Raw genomic sequence first — 19,810 nt, 5'->3', positions numbered from 1 at the left:
GGTAATAATAATAAAACAAATTACCCAGTAGTCAGATAAAACTTTTGAAGACATACTTTCATCAATAAAAAACAGGAATGAGCACTCCACACAAGCAGATGCAATTTATGGAAGAACTGTACACCATTAAATGAGAGCACAACCCAGAAAAAAATGAAGACATTATTATTATTGAAGAAAAAGTTAACCGAAAGAAAAGCATGACTCGCCATGAAAGACTCAATATATGTATTAAGAGAGACAGCCGAGACCCCAGCCCACAGATATCACCCGCCGACTGGTCCCCGACGCCCTCTAGGCGACACCGCGGCTTTGTGGCCCAGTTACAGCTGCAACGTCCGACTTCCGCCAGGTGAAGCGTGGCTTTGAGGCCCAGTCTTCGCATACACAAGCACATATAGAATATCAGTAAAAACACTACCAGACAATAGTGCAGCCCCTTCAGTCTATTTTAAACCTTCCGTCGCTTCAACCCCGCTCCGTGCTGAGTTGAGGCAGGGGCGAGACAGTATGACGGCGACGAGCTTTTCCTTCCCTGCGATGTGGCGGACGTCCGTGGTGAATTATGAAATAAAGGACAGGTGCCTCTGCTGCCGAGAAGGCCATGGGTCCGATACCAGTGCGAAAGTGAGGGGCTTGTGGTCTGTATACACGGTGAACTCCCTTCCCTCGAGGAAGTATCGGAAATGCCTGAGCGCTAGATAGGGCGCTAGCAACTCTCTGTCTAAAGCACTATACTTCACCTCTGGTGGCCGTAGGTGCCTGTTGAAGAAAGCGAGTGGTCGCCACTGGTCCTCGACGAGCTGCTCCAGGACTCCGCTGACTGCCGTGGCGGAAGCGTCGACTGTGAGTGCTGTGGATACATCGACTCTCAGGTGCACTAGGAGGGCCGCCTTGGGCAGCGCCTCCATGGCCTGCTCGAACGCCTCCGTGTACCTCGCGTCCCATGCCACTTCTGTGGCCTTGCCGGCCATCAGGCTGAACAAGGGTCTCATGATGCGTGCAGCCGGCTGAACGAACTGATGATAAAAGTTGACCATCCCCACGAACTCCTGCAGGCCTTTGACTGTGCTGGAGTTGGGGAACTGGCGGATGACCTGGACCTTGTCCGGTAAGGGAACTGCGCCATGTCTGTTGACTCTGTGACCCAAGAAGTCGATCTCCATCAGCCCGAACCGGCACTTCGCCGGATTGATTGCCAGTCCGTGGTCGCTCAGGCGTTCGCAGAGCCGGCGCAAATGTGCCACGTGCTCCTGGTGCGAACTGCCAGCCACCAGGATATCGTCCAATGAAATAAAAACGAAATCCAGGCCGCCTCCCACCGAGTCCATGACCCTTTGGAAAGTTTGGGCTGCATTCTTGAGACCGAAAAGCATCCTGGGGAAGTCGGACAAGCCGAATGGGGTGATGAGGGCTGTCTTCGGCACGTAGTCGGGGTACACTGGGATCTGAAGGTATTTCCTGACCAGGTCGATTTAAGAGAAGAATGTTGCTCCGTGCAGGTTCGCCGTGAGTCCTGGATGTGGGGTATGGTGTATCTGTCGGCGGTTGTGGCGTTGTTGAACCTTCTGTAGACTCCGTAGGGCCTCCATCCTCCTGTGGACTTGGGCACCATGTGTAGCGGGGATACCCACGACGGCGTACGATTCACATCGCTTCCATTTTACAGAACTACTCCTTGGCGCAGTAGAGTTTGTCCGGTGGGAGCCTGAGAGCTCAGGCGTGCAGTGGCGGTCCTTGCGTGGGGACGTGGTGCTGCACGCCGCGCTTTGTTTTGCCCGTGGAGAACTGCGGGTTTACAATGGAAGGGAATTCCTCCAACACCCTGGCGAATTCGTTACATGAGAGGGTCACAGAATCCAGGTGGAGGGCAGGTAGCTTGGTTTCTCCGAGCTGGAAAGTCTGGAACGTCTTGGCGTGGGTCCATCGCCAGCCTTTTTGGTCGACCAGGAGGCAGTTGGCTCGTAGGAAATCTGTCCCTAGTAGTGGCTGTGACAACGCTGCCAACGCGAAAGTCCAAGTGAAACTGCTGTACCGGAAATGCAGTGAGATAGTTCGCGGGCCGTACGTCCGAATACTGGTGCCATTGGCAGTGGTGAGTTTGGGGTCTGGGATGAGTGTCCATGTTTGGGGTGGGAGGGGGTGGTACGCTGACTTCGGCCCCGGTGTCTACAAGAAAACGCCGCTCGGAGTGTCGTTCTCAGAGGTACAGGAGGCTGCCTCGGTGGCCAGCCGCCGTAGCCATTAGCGACGGGTGGCTCCGGCGTTTCCCGGGAAATAACATGGTGGACGGCAGCGGCGCGCGCCTGAGCCACATCTTTGGTGATAGAAACACCAGTATTCCGAAAACTCGTCTTTTTCCCCAGTGGATCTCGAAGACTTCGGTTGGAGGTCCCGGACTTTGGGGCGCGCGATCGTGGGTAGGCCAGCTGAAGCTGCTCGGCGTTGGTTGCTCTGCCAAAGTATGTCTGCTTTAGCCGCGACCCTGCGTGGGTCGCTGAAATCCTCACTCGCGCGGAGGAGGCGAATGCCCTCTGGCATTTGCTCGAGGAACAACTGTTCAAATAAAAGGCACGGCTTCTAGCCTTCATGAGCGCTAGCATATCATTCATGAGCTCGAATGGCGTGCGGTCGCCCAGGCCGTCCATGTGTAGGAGCCGCGCGGCGTAGGAAGTCAATGATCCGGCCTGCCGTCTCCTGTTCGACTCTGCTGATCATGTAGTAGTACCGCGTGGCGTCGGCTGCAATGGCTCTGATACTGAACTGGGCCTCATCCTGCTCGAACAAAATGTGGGGCTGAATGGCCCAGAAAGTCGGGAGCTTCAGAGAGAACGCGCTGTGCGAGTTGCTCGAATTCATGGCTGGTCGCTGAGTCGCCGGCTCCAGATGCCTTCTGGAACGTTGGGGTCCGCAAACGTGCTACTAGAGAAAGACAGAAAGCCAGAGAGAACTGAATTCGGAATGCCTTTACTGATTCAAAATCGCGCTCATAAATCTCCCCTCCCAAGGGACTACGCGACCCGCGGGACGGACGTGACGTCAGACTGTCCCCGGAAGGTCCGCCTCGAGCGGGTAGCTCCAAACGCGCTACCGCGTGTCTGCCCGCGGCTCCCGAAGGCGGTTCGAGTCCCGCGTGTGCGGGCCGCCAAAGAGGCTACAAAGACCAATGGACCCCGCTGTACATCTTCTAAATGATGACTCCCACCTTTCACTGACGGGAAAAAACACGGACACGCAAAATCTGGCTGGCTGGTCTGACTGCTGCTCAGAAGATTGCAGCCCAGCATTGGAAACCTGGCGATGATATTTTAAATACTCACTGGCTTCAGAGCTTCTTGGACATTTCTGACCTGGAACTTTCATCAGCAAGAGTAAATGATGCACGACCAAACGCAATGTTAATGTGGATAAATTTGATATCTATCTGAAAATATATATATTTTTAATAGAAATGCTTTGTCTGTATATGTACTACTATTCAGTTGGTTGGTGGAGGGGAGAGGGATGTGGGAAGAGAGTGGTGGAGGGGGGATGATGATGAATGTTGGGGGGTAGCTGGGTTAAACAGTCAAAATGTATTTGACAATTGATTGTATTGAATGTAATTTGTTGGTGTTGCAATATAAATCCAAATGGTTTCTAAAGTTATAGTAATAGCCAAACGATAGTAAGGGATAAAATTAGTTCCTTAAAGAATCAGAGTGGACAGCGAAAAGAGTATGGAGCCAAATGAGATGGGGGAGATTTTGAACAATTTCTTTTAATCGGTATTCACTGGAAGAAGAAGGATATTGAATTGTGTAAGGTAAGGGAAACATGAAGGGTGGATATGGAAACTATGATGATTAAAGACGAGGAAGTACTGCATTTTTAAGGAATATGAAAGTAGATAAGTCTCCGGGTCCTGACACGATATTCCCTGGGACCTTGAGGGAAATTAGTGTCGAAATAGCTGGGACTCTGTCAGAAATATTTCAAATGTCATTAGAAACGGGGATGATACCGGAGTATTGGCGTATTGCTCATGTTGTTCCATGGTTTTAAAAGTGCTCTAAGAGTAAATCTAGCAATTTTCGGCCTGTGACGTCAGTGGTGGGTAAATTGATTGGAAGTACTCTTAGAGATGTTATAGAGAATTGTCCGGATAGACAGGGTCTGATTAGGAACAGTCAACATGAATTTGTGCGTGGAAGGTGTTGTTTGTCAAATCTTATTGAATTTTTGAAGAGGTTACTGGGAAAGTTGACGAGGGTAAAGCGGAGGATGTTGCCTATATGGACTTCAGTAAGGCCTCTGACAAGGTTCCACACGGAAGGTTAGTTAGGAAGGTTCAATCGTTAGGTATTAATATTGAAGTAGTAAAATGGATTCAGCAGTGGCTGGATGGGAGACGCCACAGAGTGGTGGTGGATAAATGTGTGTCATTTTGACGCCGCTGACTAGCCGTGTGCCTCAGGGATCGGTACTGGGTCCAGTGTTGTTTGTCATATACATTAATGTTCTGGATGATGGGGTGGTAAATTGGATTAGTAAGTATGCAGATGATACTAAGATAGGTGAAGTTGTGGATAATGAAGTAGGTTTTCAAAGCTTGCAGACAGATGTAGGCCAGTTAGAAAAGTGGGCTGAAAGATGGCAGATGGAGTTTAATGTTGATAAATGTGAGGTGCTGCATTTTGGTAGGACGGATAAGAACAGGACATACATGGTAAATGGTAGGGCATTGAAGAATGCAATAGAACTGAGGCATCTAGAAATAATGGTGCATAGTTCCCTGAAGGTGGAATCCCATGTGCATAGAGTGATGAAGAAAGCTTCTGGTATGCTGCCCTTTATAAATCACGGCATTGAGTATAGGAGTTGTGATGTAATGTTAAAATTGTACAATGCATTGGTAAGGCCAAATCTGGAGTATTGTGTACAGTTCTGGTCGCCGAATTATAGGAAGGATGGCAACAAAATGGAGAGAGTACAGAGAAGATTTACTAGACTGTTACATGGGTTTCATCACCCAAGTTACAGAGAAAAGTTGAACAAGTTGGGTCTTTATTCTTTGGAGCGTAGAAGGTTGAGGGGGGACTTAACAGAGGTATTTAAAATTTTGAGGGGGATGGATAGTCTTGACGTGGACAGACTTTTCCCATTGAGAGTAGGGGAGATTCAAACAAGAGGACATGAGTTGAGTGTTAAAGGGCAAAAGTTTAGGCGTAACCTGAGGGGGGGCTTCTTTATTTCAGAAAGAGTTTCCAGCAGAAGTTGTTGAGGCATGTTCGCTATTGCCATTTAAAGATAAATTGAATAGCTATATGGACAGGAAAGGAATGGAGGGTTATGGGCTGAGTGCGGGTCGGTGGGACGAGGTGAGAGTAAGCGGTCGGCACGGACTAGAAGGGCCGAGATTGCCTATTTCCGTGCTGTAATTGTTATATGGTTGTATGGTTAGAGAAATCGTCTATAAACTGTGAATTTTGCCAAAAGGGGTGTTATTAAGTACGGACCATGCAGGGTGCCGAAACCTTTGCTTCGGGCCCTTTCCATTTTTCGTTATTTTGAAATTGTAAAAGATGGAAATAAAAGAAAAAGAAGTAATCTCGCTTAAAATAATAAAGAAATGTGTCGTCTTTAATTTTATGCCTTCTAGAAATCAGGTCATCCTTTACTCGCTTAGCTATTCACAGTAACAGAAAATTTGACCAGGGATGTCCAAAAAATTGCATGCCAGTGTATATCGGTGGGTGAGAATAATATCATATGCTGCTGAATAACTTTTTTAATATATACTGTTATTGCAACTTTTAATGTACATGAACCGAGAAAGTGGGAAGATGACTAGCAGCTGTTTATGTTATGTAAAGTCCAAACTTACTATGGAAGCAATCTGCAATCTTCATTTAATCAGTGTCTGTGTTTTTCACGATAATACCTTTTTTCTTCATTGGCTGTTCATGTAGGGTCAGGGATCCGTTGAAACAGCTAGTTAAGTTGTGAGCCGACATGGTTTTAGTTGCAACAATAAAGTTCGCTTGTCGGTAAATACATGTTTCCTCTGTGCCTCACTGATCATGATTACAAGGGGTGATCCTTATAAATTAATTAAATATAAATAATTTTACAGTGGCTTCCACGGTTCAGTATCTGGAAAGTAAATGCACACATAAACTTTTTTGAATCCGGAAACAGCATGCTATCAAACATAGATTTGGTTTCTCAGTAATTCAGAGCCGAGGGTAAATGATAGATACGTGTCGAAAATCCCGCAATAGCAGGTGTTTCCTCTCAGCTCTAGTGTTTGAAAAGAAATGTTTTTGCAAAGAAGTTGCTTTGCTGCTACAGAACGTTGCAAGCAGTTTTTGCATATAGATAATGCAATGAATAAAAATGCTCAATTACTGCTTCTCAATAATTCCTTGCAAATAGTCCGTAAGCGAAATACGCTGCTTATTTAAGTTGAAAAGCTTTTATTAGCGTAAAGCAGAAGTGTGGGTGATTACATTTTCTGCAAAAGGTGTCACAATGGGGGCGCTGGGAACGGACCCAATTGTAAGACACAGACAATGAAGTACAAGGAACAGGACTTGACTAGAGTTGGGACGTGACAGGATATAGACAAGGAGCAGGGACAAGACCTCAGACTTGGGATAGGACATGGACTAGACAGGGAACTAGGACAAGGAACTATGAACTTGGAGCCTGAGCTTCGGCTCCGAGCCAGAGACTGGACAAGGGCGCAGAACCAGGGTCATGCCTCGGGCTCGGTCCCCAGAACCAGGCAAGGTCATGACGTGACTACAGCACTGGACGCTGGGATCTTGGGACTTGAGCGTGGAGGCCGGCTGGGGTCTTGGGTCTTGAGGCTGGATCTTGGAGGCCGTCTGGGAACTAAATATCAACATAGAACCGAGACTTGTCCTTCGAAAAGCCGTGATTCATCGTTAACACGAGGCCAAAATTAGACAGGACAGTATATAGAATTAGAACCAGGACTTATATTCAGACAAGGCCGGAGTCAACCTCTCCACACCAAGGTGGGACAGGTCCACCTGTTGGGTAACGGCAGAACGGCTGGACTTACCCAACAAAGGCAAAGACAAGACAAGACATGTCACCCCGCAGGGCAAAGGCAAACGGCCTGACTTACTCAACGGAGGCGAAAACAAAACAAGACAAGACATGACCCCCCACAGGGCAACGGCAGAACGGCCTGACTTATCCAACGGAGGCGAGGACAAGGCAAGACAGATCCCCCCGCAGCGCAAAGACAAAACGGCCTGACTTACCCCACGGAGGCGAGGACAAGGAGAGATAAACAGCAAAGAATGACAGACAGTTCAATTTCTGCTTCGGGGTTGGTCCGAGTCGCAGTTACAGCGAGTAACCTCCGCTGGCTACGGAAACAGCCGGATCCCTACCTAGCTCTGAGTGGCTGATGGCCACTCAGCTGGCCCGGGAAATAGCCGAATCCGTACCGCAAAGATTACTCCGACTGCTGACAGCAAGGCTGCATGAGGTATGATTCCCCAACGCGGCCTGAAGATGGCAAGTGGCCGCTATAGCCTTCCACCGGCAGGTTGCTCCAAGGGGGACTGACGAGACAAACCCGCAGCTCACACTCAACCCCAAGGCTACATAAATTCCAAGCCCCAAGATGGGACTCAGGTGCCTATGCTTAACTCAATCAAAACAAGGGACAGCTGGAAGACTTGGAGTCCTGAGTCCACGCACCGGACCGTGAAACGGAATGCGGCCTTCACGAACCGGACCATGACAGAAGGGCAGAACAGAGTAAAGTCGAGTCCAAAATCCAACAAAAAATGCATTACAACTGGATAGATTGGACAAATCAGACCAATTTGTTATACTGAAGTTTTATATTGAAAACGAAATTAATCATTTTGGTGATCTAAAGATTAATGCAATAAACAGCGAAAAAAACTTCATTTTGAGTAGTATAGGGTTTGTTGACATTTGGCACATGGAGAGGTGAAGTAGAAGTTTGTAAAGGAAGTTTGTGAAGAAGTTTAAAAGTTAATATTCTGTGCACTGCCAAATATTTTGAAGTCATAATTCTCAGTAGATTTTAATAATAAAGTCCTATCAAGCAAACTGTCACGGGTTCTGTCACACAGAGTAAAATTACAGTCTGAAATAGAAGAAACAGGACTTGATTAGAGTAGGAACGTGACCAGGAGCAGGAAAAAGAAAGCAGACTTGGGCTAGGGAAAGCGGTAACGGGACTAGAATCCATGGACTAGGAAACAAGGCTCAAATTCCGAGCCAGAGACTGGACAGGGACCCAGAACCTAGGTCTTGCCTCGGTCTCGGACCCCAGAACCAGGGAAGGACATGACATGGCTTCAGAACAGGACGTGGCTGGGGACTAGAGGCCTGAGCTTAGAGACAGGCAGGGGTCTTGGCTCTTGAAGCATTGAGGCTATGGGGTCTTGGTCTTGAGACATGGAGGCGGCAGTCTTGGTCTTGAGACATGGAGGCTGGAGTCTTGGTCAAGAGGCATGGAGGCTGGGGTCTTGGTCTTGAAGCATGGAGGCTGGGGTCATCAGGCTGGGGTTCTTAGAGCTTGGCTGGGGATCTTTGAGGCTGGGGTTCATTGAGCATGGCTTGGGATCTTGGGGGCTGGAGTTCTTGGATCTTCAGCTTGGCTTGGGGACTGGGGTTCCTGGATCCTGATATTGGCTTGGGGGCTGGGGTTCTTGGATCTAGAGATTGTCTGCCGGCTGGGGTCTTGGGTATTGAGCTTGGCTGCCGGCTGGGGACTTCAGGCTCGGGTTCTTGGAGGTACTCCTGGGCACGACGCAGAAATCCTGGGCAGGACGCGGAACTTCACCCGCGAAGGCAAGGACAGGAAGGGACAGAACCAACTGCAGGTTAACGACAATCAGCCTGGCTTACCCGGCTGAAGCAAGGGACAGGAAAGGAGCTCAATCCAGGGTGGCTCTGCGTCTCGAGGCAGCCGGAAACCTTGGGCTGGCTAGAGAAACGGTCAAATGCATACCACAATGACTGATCCAACGAGTAGCAACAACGCTCCATGAAGCGGTGGTCCTCCATCCAGGCCTAGAGCTCACAAATGGTTTCTCTAGCCTTCCATCAGCAGGTTGCTCCAAGGGGGACCGACGAGACAAACCAGCAGCCCCCACTCGACCCCAATGCCGCATATATTCCAAGCAACAAGGTGGGAATCAGGTGTCGATGATTAACTCATCCAAACGAGGAACAGCTGGAATTTCCGGAGCCCTGAACCCACGGACCGCACCATGAACCGGAATGCAGACTTCAAGGACAGGACCATGACAGGATCCACCTCCTCTGGGCTACCCAAGAGGCTCTCCAAGACTAAGGACGACTCGGGCGGGTGTGGGGGTGGGTCCGGGGTTTCGACACTAGGGAATCTTGGATGGCCAGAGTTCATCTCCAGTGTCTGTGCTGCTGGGTCCATGGTTGCCTCGTTCCTCCTGTCACAATGGGGTGCTGGGTACGTACCCAAATGCCAGACACAGACACTGAAGTACAAGGAACTGAACTTGACTAGATTAGCGACGTGACATAATTCAGACCAGGAGAAGGGGCAGGAACGCAGATTTGGGCTAGGGAAAGCGGGACCAGGACTAGAAACCATGGACTAGGAGACAAGGCTTCTTCTCCGAGCCCGAGATTGGACAAGAACCCGGAATCTGGGTCTTACCACGGGCTCGGACGCCAGAACAAGGCATGGGAATGACATAGCTTCAGGACAGGACGTGGCTGGGATCCAGAGGCCTGAGCTTGGAGACAGGCAGGGGGCTTGGCACTTGAGGCATGGAGGCTGGGGTCTTCGTCTTGAGGCATGGAGGCTGTGGTCGGTGGTCTTGAGGTCTGGAGGCTGGGGTCTTCAGGCTGGGGTTCATGGAGTTTGGCTTGGGATATTGGGGGCTGGGATTCTTGGATCATGAGCTTTACTGCCGGCTGGGGTCTTGGAGCTTGAGCTTGTCTGCCGGCTGTGGTCTTCGATTTTGAGCTTGACTGCCGGCTCCGGTCTTGGATCTTGAGGTTGGCTGCCGGTTGAGGTTTTGGATTTTGAGCTTGGCTGCCGTCTGGGGTGTTGAATCTTAAGCTTGGCTGCCAGCTGGGGTCTTGGATCTTGAGCTTGGCTGCCAGCTGGGTACTTCATGCTTGGGTTCTTGGAAGTACTCGTGGGCAGGACGCGGAACCCCTGGGCAGGACGCGGAATTTCACCCCACAGACGCAAGGACAGGGAGCGACGGACCCAAACGCAGGGTAACGGAAACGGTCTGCTTACTCGACGGAGGAAAGGGTTAGGAAGAGACAGAACCAACCACAGTATAACGGCAATCTGCCTGGCTGACCCGACGGAGGCAAGGGACAGGAAAGGAGATCAATCCAGTGTGGCTCTGAGTCTCGGGGCAGCCAGAAACCTTGGCTGGCTAGAGAAACGGCCAAATCCATAGCACGATGAGTGCTGTAACGAGTAGCAACTAGGCTCCATATCGAATGGTTTAACTAGCCTTTCATCAGCAGGTTGCTCCAAGGGGGACAGACGAGACAAACCAGCAGCCCCCACTCGACCCCAAGGCCACTTATAATCCAAGTCCAAGATTGGAATCAGGTGCCGATGATTAACTCAACCAAAGGAGGACAGCTGGAAGTCTCGGAGTACTGAATCCACGGACCGGACCGTGAACCGGAATGCAGACTTCACGGACCGGACCATGACAATACCTTCCTGAGAAGCTATTCCTATGTTAATCCGGAGAATCCTCCGATGTACGAAGCGGTAAAGTCAGAGAACAGGAGAAAGGATACTCTTTGGAATGCATGCCTGTAATTGCGTCCCACATGGGAACTCACTGATGACGAGAAAATACGTGGAAAAGGATGTGGGGGAAATATGTAGGAGAATACAAGAGAAAGATAGTAAATCTGCATAACTAGTGCCACAACAACATCTTACACAATGCCAGCAGAACCACAGAGGTGATTATTGATTTCAGGCTGATTCTCATCGGGATCAGTAGTGGAGAGGACCAGCAACTTTAGCTTCCTCTGTGTTATAATATCAGTTCTCGGTCCATCACGTGAGTGCGATGAAATCATTTATTTTGAAGTTTGCGATGATTCGGCATGACATCTAAAACGTTGAATATTTTCTACAGATGTTTGAGGAAATATAAATTTAATGTCTGCATTCGTCCTAGCATGGAAACAACAAAGACCTTGAATGTAAAATCCTTCACAAAATTGTGGATACTGCCCAGATTAGCATTGGCAATGTTCCCGGTAATCTTGAACACCACCAGGCGGACTGTTGTCGGAGGAAAGCTAAATCCATCATCAAGTACCTTCTGCATCCAGTCCATACTCTCTTCACGATACTGCAATCAGGAAATGTACGGCATCAATCTCAGGACTCACACCACCAAGTTCAGGGAGAGTTATCAACCTCCCAACATCTAGCTATTTGATAAAAGAGGATAACCTCAAACAATTTCACTCGCCCCGTCTTTCAACTGTTTACAGAACGTATGAAGTAATTTTTATCATATCATGGTAATGACATTTTTGCTTATTTATCAAGTATTATTACGTTCTTATGCATTTTTACAATTTAATGTCTTTTGCACATTGGGTGTGTCTGCGTCTTGTTGGTCGCCGGCTTTTACGGATTCTATTGCTTTTTTTTCTCCTTGAATTAGGACTGCAGAAAGTGAATCACACGGTTGTATCTGGTGAAAAAGATTTTTTTCTGATGATTGACTGCTTTGACCTTGTAACTTTGAGGAAAGTAGCAGATATGGCGGGAGGAGAAGATGGCGGCGCGACGCAGAGCGCGCAGCTCTCCGGTGAAATGATATCGTATTTGTAAGTAGAATGCTGTGCACAATTCTGATTTGATGGAGACAGACATGAGAAGGCACAGAGAAACATCTGGAGAAATTCCTGAAATGAACGGTTCGCTGCCGCTGCTACTGTGCGATCGAGAATCTCCGGAAGGAAGGCCCCCAAATCCCCGGCTTTGCCTGCAGCTGGCGACCGAGGCTGTGGTCGAAGCGTTCGGCAGACATGGTGCTCGGTACTTGGTGTCCGCGGGCTGATCGGAGCTCGAAGTTTTTGGACGACTCAGAGTCGGACTGTGGTCGGGCATAGCAGGGAGAGTTTATTTTCCTTCTCCCGTCTGCGTGAGATGTGGGACTTTCGAGACACGTTGAACATTTTTACTGTGCTCACGGCCTGTTCTTCATCAAGTTATGGTATTGTTGTACTGTTGTAACTATATGTTATAATTATGTTTTTTTTTGTTAGTTTTTCAGTCTTGATCTGTCCTGTGTTTCTGTGAGATCACACGGGAGGAATATTGTATCATTTCTTAATGCATGCATTACTAAATGACAATAAAAGAGGACCGTGTGTCCTCATAATCTAATCTAATCTAAAAGATATATTGGCAAGAGAAAATGCAATATGAAAGGGTTCGGAAGAGGTACAGACACTTGCGAGCAGAACACGAAATTGTGGTAATACCTTTTGCTGTATATTTTTATGCATTCCAACTGCTGCCTGTCTATCTTACATCTCAGAGACTCTTAAAAACAAGTAGCCTCTCTACCTCCACTCCTAGCCATGGCAATGTGTTGTAGGTAGCTATCATCGTTGTGTAAAGAACTTTCCCAGCACAGACGTATTAAAAGTTCACTCTCCTCAGCTTAAAGCTATGCTGCATAGTATTTAATCTTCCTAAAATTGGAACGATATTCTGGCTATCGGACCCATATAAGTCACACATCTTTAAATTTTTTATCAGTTCCCTCTCGGAATGATCTATCATATTCCCATAGCTGATTGGCTGTAATTCTCGTAGTTTCCTGATTAAATTCGTCCAACCCTCGAGTCTCTAAAGTGTTTGTCGATAAGGGATCGTAGTACTCGCCCTACGGCGACATATGTTCTCTACAGCTACACCATAAAATCCTGGCACTTGCACTCGTTGCCCTTAGCAATGCTGATATGGATGCAATTTGTTATTCTTTCATTCTCCGAACGTTATTCATTTCAGAAAGAGCTGAACTCCATTGTCTCCCCTAAAGTAATGCACCTTAGCATTTGTCATCGACCAGATTATTTTACACGTTCCGCTGATCGCCTTACTTGATTCACTTCATATTTTCCCAGGTTGTTCTCGAATTACTATATTCCAGCAATGCGTGCAAATGATTTACATCGTGTGTCACCCATTGATGATTTTCTTCATTTTTCACACCCCCGCTACTGCGCGTCATCCAGTAGTTGGAAAAAAAAACGTACGTTATATCAGATGCAACGGACGTCCTAGCACTGCCCCCTGCAAAACACAAATAAACAGAGTCTTCCCGTCAGAATATCACTCTTCCACACCGACATCTTGTCAGTTTTGAACAAGGTATTTTCAGAATGAAAGCTGACAACTAACCGTGTTTTCCATGCATCTTAATCTTCCTGATATATTCATCAATATGTCTATCAATAAATACAGATACGGATCCATCACCTCGGTAATATCCTACAATCCTAAGTGCAGTTTTTTTTTGTTTGTTTTTTTTTAAAGTTATATCTGGTTCTACATAAAGACATGCTGGTTACCGGTAATGTGCTATATGCGCACACTGTGATAAATCAAATCTTTAACAATCCACTCCAGTAATTTGAATCGACTTATATGAGACTAATCTGCCTATATCTTACTGAATCTCCCTCTTTGCCATCTAAATCAAGTGAATATCTATCCTAACAGTGTAACTTCACCTTTTCAGTGAATGCATGTATTCTTTGAATAGGTTAGTCACAGAGCTTGATTAGCCAGATATCTTCCACATAATTCTTACTTCCTTTTCTATCATTTCCAGTATTTTATAATTCTGGAGCGTTGTGCAGTCATCCCTGTCTCAATCATAGTCAGGCCTCTCTCATTTGAACAAAATTATTGTTTAATGTACGGATCCAGTATCAACGTACATCGACTTTATTTCCAATATCTGAGTTTAGATAAACACCATATTATTTGAACCATTTAATTGAAGATTTATGGCCTGCCTTTACGTCATTCATACTTCTCAACATTTCTACACTTCCATCAATCTCTCCATTGTAGTATGAGGCTTTTGGATCCCGTCGTTAGCCAAAGAGATTTCAATACTCCCGAGTAAAACGAACACATCCCAACCAGTACCATATATGTTGGCCAGCAACCCACACTTACTGTACTGAGTTTGCAGCTGCGCTAGAATAACACCCACTAACCCACATCTCTGAAGCCTCCACTGTGCGCCAACCGCTGATCCATTAATTGAAATGCACTCTATTTTAAGTGTTATTATCACCATGGCAGGGCATTGGTATTACGCTTCTAATTACATTCTGGAGATCGTTTACATTTTACTTTTTCATTCTTGCTTAACTCTCTAAATTATATTATAATATATGCAGCTGCTTATTTATTTGGTACCAAAATGAGCTATTGGGCAATTGTGGCACATCATCCCCAGCACAATATCCTCTGCCTGACCAGAAAGATCCTTGAGCGCAGCACCTGTGCGGCAAAATATTATTCAGGATTCTGTTCTTGCAATCATAGAAAAACCTTCCTATATATTTTCTTTAGAGTTTCTGTTTGCATTTGCATCCTAGGATTCTACAGTGGCAGTTGTTGTTCTTCTGTCTGGCTGCTACTGCTATTTTCTTTTTCCTGAGGGGAGACCCCAGCACAGTAGCACATAAAATATGCATATCTTTCACATTTCAGTAGCCCTAGGAGGATACGTCAATTCATGCAATCCTCCTCTGGCAGTCACCTATCTACCTGGATGACTACCTCCCCACCCCCAACTCCACTACCTGCATGCTTTTCAGTGGGTACAATGGCCACTCCAACCAATTCATGCTTGATGATAAGAGCTGCTACTTGTTCAATATTGAGCTGACATAGTGTTTGACACAGTATCTTCCAGAAGGAGAAGAGTATTACATGGTCTAGAATTTCTGTCCATCCAATAAAGTAAGATGTTGGAAAATTAAGGAGAAGAAAAGCAAGCAAACTAAAGCAAATAAACACCAATGTGGTATATTTTGCTTATAGTGTTGTCCCTCACCCCCTCTCCTGAAATCTGATATCTTCAAAATCCTCAGTGTAGCATCTCAACTGCACATTCAACTTTTGACACAATAAAAATGAGTGCCTGGAAACTACTGGTCTTCCATAGAACCATAGAAACAGGCCTTTTGGCCCTTCTTGGGTGTGCCCAACCATTTTTCTCCCTAGTCGCACTGACCTGCACCTGGACCATATCCTTCCATACAACTTTCATCCATGTACCTGTCCAAGTTTTCCTTAAATGTTAAAAGTGAGCCCGTATTTACCACCTTATCTGGCAGCTCATTCCACACTCCCACCACTCTCTGTGTGAAGAAGGCCCCCCTAATGCTCCCTTTAAACTTTTCATCCTTCAACTTTAACCCATATCTTCTGTTTTTTTTTTTCTCTCACCTAGCCTCATGGGGAAAATCCTGCTTGCATTTACTCTTGCTGTACTCATCATAATTGTATATACCTCTACCAAATCTCCCCTCGTTCTTCTATGCTTCGGGTTATAAAGTCCTAACCTATTCAAGCTTCCTCTGCAACTCTGTTTCTCAGGTCCCAGCAACATTCTTGTAAACCTTCTCTGCACTCTTTGAAACTTATTAATATTCTTCCTATTATTTGGTGACCAAAACTGCACACAATATTCCAAATTCGGCCTTACCATACCGTATACAACCTTTCCGTAATATTCCAACTGTTATGCTCAATACTTTCATGTATAAAGGCCAATGTACCAAAAGCTCTCTTTACGACCCTATCTACCTTTGACGCCACTTTTAGGGAATTTTGTATCTGTGTTCACAGATCCCTCTATCCTACTGCACTCCTCAGTGCCCTACCATTTAACTTGTATCTTCTACCGTGGTTTGTCCTTACAAAGTAAAATATCTCACACTTGTCTGTATTAAACTCCATCTGTCATCTTCAGCCCATTTTTTCCATCTGGTCCAAATCTCACTGCAAGCTTTTAAAACCTTCCTCACTGTCCACTACACCTCCAATCTTTGTATCGTCAGCAAAGTTGCTGATCCAACTTACCACATTATCATCCAGTTCGTTAATATAGATGACAAATAACAATGCAACCAGCACTGATCCCTGGGGCACACCACTAGTCACAAGCCTCCAGTCAAAGATGCAATTCTCCACTACCACTCTCTGGCTTCTTCCATTGAACCAATGTCTAATCCGAATTACTACCTCTCCATGGATACATAGCGACTGATTCTTCCTAACTCACGTTCCACGAGGTAACTTGTCAAAAGCATCACAGAAGTCTATGTAGACAACATCCACTGTTTCGCTTCATCCGATTTCCTGGTAACCTCCTCGAAACATTCTAATAGATTCGTCAAACATGATCTACCACGCAGAAAGCCGTGTTGACACTACCTAATAAGTCCTTGTCTGTCCAAATACATGTAGGTCCTATCTGTTAGTACTCCTTCCAAAAAAGTTACCTACTACCGACGTCAAACTTACGCGCCTATAATTTCCCGGATTACTCTTAGATCACTTTTAAACAACAGAGCAGCTTGAACTATCCTCCAATTTTCCGGCACCTCACCCGTAGATACAGACATTTTAAATATATAGACAATAGACAATAGATGCAAGAGTAGGCTATTCGGCTTTTCGAGCCAGCACCGCTATTCACTGTGATCATGGCTGATCATCCACAATCAGTATCCAGTTCCTGCCTTATCCCCATAACCCTTGTTTCTGCTATCTTTAAGAGCTCTATCCATTTCTTTCTTGAAAGCATCCAGAGACTTGGCCTGCACAGCTTTCTGGGGCAGAGCATTCCATATATCCACCTCTGTCTGGGTGAAAAAGTTTTTCCTCAACTCCGTTCTAAATGGCCTACCCCTTATTCTTAAACTGTGGCCTCTGGTTCTCTACTCACCCATCAGCGGGAACATGCTGCCTGCCTCCAGCGTGTCCAATCCCTTAATAATCTTATATGTTTCAATAAGATGCACGCTCATCCTTCTAAATTCCAGAGTATACAAGCCCAGTCGCTCCATTCTTTCGACATATGACAGTCCCGCCATCCCGGAAATTAACGTTATGAACCTACGCTGCACTCCCTCATTAGCAAGAATGTCCTTCCTCAAATTTGGAGACCAAAACTGCACACAGTTCTCCAGGTGTGGTCTCACCAGGGCCACCCTGTACAGCTGCAGAAGGACCTCTTCGCTCTTATACTCAATTCCCCCTGTAATGAAGGCCATCATGCCATTAGCTTTCTTCACTGCCTGCTGTACTTGCATACTTACTTTCAGTGACTGATATACAAGAACACCTAGATATCGTTGTACTTCTTCTTTTCCTAACTTGACTCCATTCAGATAATAAGCTGCCTTCCTGTTCTTACCACCAAAGTGGATAACCGCAATTTATCCACATTAAACTGCATCTGCCATGCATCTGCCCACTCACCCAGCCTGTCCAAGTCACCCTGCATTCTCATAACATCCTCCTCACATTTCACACTGCCACCCAGTTTTGTGTCATCGGCAAAATTTGCTAATGTTACTTTTAATTCCCTCATTTAAATCATTAATATATATTGTAAACGGCTGCGGTCCCAGCACTGAAGCCTATGGTACCCCACTGGTTATCACCTGCCATTCCGAAAGCGACCCATTAATCGCTACTCCTTGTTTTCTGTCAGCCAGCCAATTTTCAATCCATGTCAGTACTCTGCCCCCAATATTATGTGCCCTAAGTTTGCCCACTAATCTCCTATGTGGGACTTTATCAGAGGCTTTCTGAAAGTCCAGGTACACTACATCCACTGGCTCTCACTTGTCCATTTTCATAGTTACATCCTCAAAAAAAATCCAGAAGATTAGTCAAGAACGATTTCCCCTACGTAAATCTATGCTGACTCGGACTTATCCTGTTACTGCTATCCAGATGTGTCGTAATTTCAACTTTTATAATTGACTGCAGCATCCTTCCCAACACCGACGTCAGGCTAACTGGTCTATAATTCCCTGTTTTCACTCTTCCTCCTTTCTTGAAGAGAGGGACAGCATTAGCCACCTTCCAACCCACAGGAACTGATCCTGAATTTATAGAACATGGGAAAATGATTACTAATGCCTCCACGATTTCTAAAGCCACCTCCTTAAGTACTCTGGGATGCAGACCATCAGGTTCCGGGGACTTATCAGCCCCCAGACCAAACAGTCTATCCAATACCATTTCCTGCCTAATATAAATTTCCTTCAGTTCATCCATTACCGTAGGTCCTTTATCCACTATTATATCTGGGAGATTGATTGTGTCTTCCCTAGTGAACACAGATCCAAAGTATCTGTTCAACTCGTCTGCCATTTCCCTGTTCCTCATAATAAATTCACCCGTTTCTATCTTCAAGGGCCCAATTTTGGTCTTAACTATTTTTTTTTTCCTTTTCACATACCTGAAGAAGCTTTTACTATCCTCCTATATGCTCTTGGCTAGTTTACCTTCGTACCTCTTTTTTTTTTTCTCTGCGTATTGCCTTTTCAGTTATTCTCTGTTGTTCTTTAAAAGTTTCCCAATCCTCCGGCTTCCCACTCGTCTCTGCTATGCAATACGTCGTTTCTTTTATTTTTATACTGTCGATTACTTTCCTTGTCAGTCACGGCCTCCCCTTACTCCCCTATGGATCATTCTTCCTCTTTGGAATGAACTGATCCTGCAGCTTCCGCATTATTCACATATCTGCCAGGGCCCCGGCAATTTCAGCACGAGTCTCCTTCAAGGTCAGATGGAATACCCTGTCTGTTCCTGGGGAATTATCTACTCTGATTTGCCACAAGATAACAAGCACCTCCTCCTCTTCAATCTGTATAGGTTCCATGGCCTCACTTGTTTGCCTTGTTTCCATTGACTCCATGCCAGTTTCCTTCGTAAATACAGACGCAAAACATAATATTTAAGATCCCCCCCATTTCTTTAGATTCCATACATAACCGAACACTCTGATCTTCCAGAGGACCAATTTTATCCCTTATTATCCTTTTGCTCTTAATATACCTGTAGAACTTCTTTGGTTTATCCTTCACCTTGACTACCAAAGCAACCTCATGTCTTCTTTTAGCCCTCCTAATTTCTTTCTTAAGTTTTTTTTTTATTATACACTCCTCAAGCACCTTATTTGCTCGTTGTTTCCTATACATGTCATACATCTCTCTTTTCTTCTTTGTCGGAATTCCAATACCCCTTGAGAACCAAGGTTCCTTATTCTTATTCACTTTGCCTTTAATCTTGACAGGAACATACAAACTCTGCACGCTCAAAATTTCTCCTTTAAAGGCTTCCCACTTACCAATCACATCCTTGCGAGAGAATAACCTGTCCCAATCCACGCTTTTTAGATCCTTTCCCATTTCTTCAAATTTGCCCCTTTTCCAGTTTAGAACCTCAACCAGAGGACCAGATCTATTTTTATCTATGATCAAGTTGAAACTAATGGTGTTATGATCACTGGGACCAAAGTGTTTCCCTGCACACACTTCCGCCACCTGTGCCAGCTCGTTTCGTAATAGGAGATCTAATATAGCATCCTCTCTAGTTGGTGCATCCATATGTTGATTCAGAAAACACTCCTGAACACATTTTATAAAATCTAACCCATCTGGACCATTACCAGTATGAGAGCCCCAATCAATATGAGAACAATTCAAA

General features: G+C 45.9%; 1 protein-coding gene across 1 annotated transcript in view; it reads left to right on the top strand.

Moving 5' to 3' along the window:
- Positions 1–10,163: 10,163 nt before the first annotated feature.
- LOC134351211 (deleted in malignant brain tumors 1 protein-like) overlaps positions 10,164–19,810 on the top strand; it is a 56,570-nt gene continuing 46,923 nt past the window's right edge. The window contains exon 1 of the mRNA XM_063057321.1: positions 10,164–10,272. Coding sequence (XP_062913391.1) covers positions 10,164–10,272 — 109 coding nt within the window. The remainder of the gene's footprint in view (positions 10,273–19,810) is intronic.

This window comes from Mobula hypostoma, chromosome 8 (assembly GCF_963921235.1).
Source record: "Mobula hypostoma chromosome 8, sMobHyp1.1, whole genome shotgun sequence".
NCBI lineage: Eukaryota > Metazoa > Chordata > Chondrichthyes > Myliobatiformes > Myliobatidae > Mobula > Mobula hypostoma.
The sequence above is the reverse complement of the archived record's forward strand: the minus strand, read 5'-3'. Positions and strand labels throughout refer to the sequence as shown.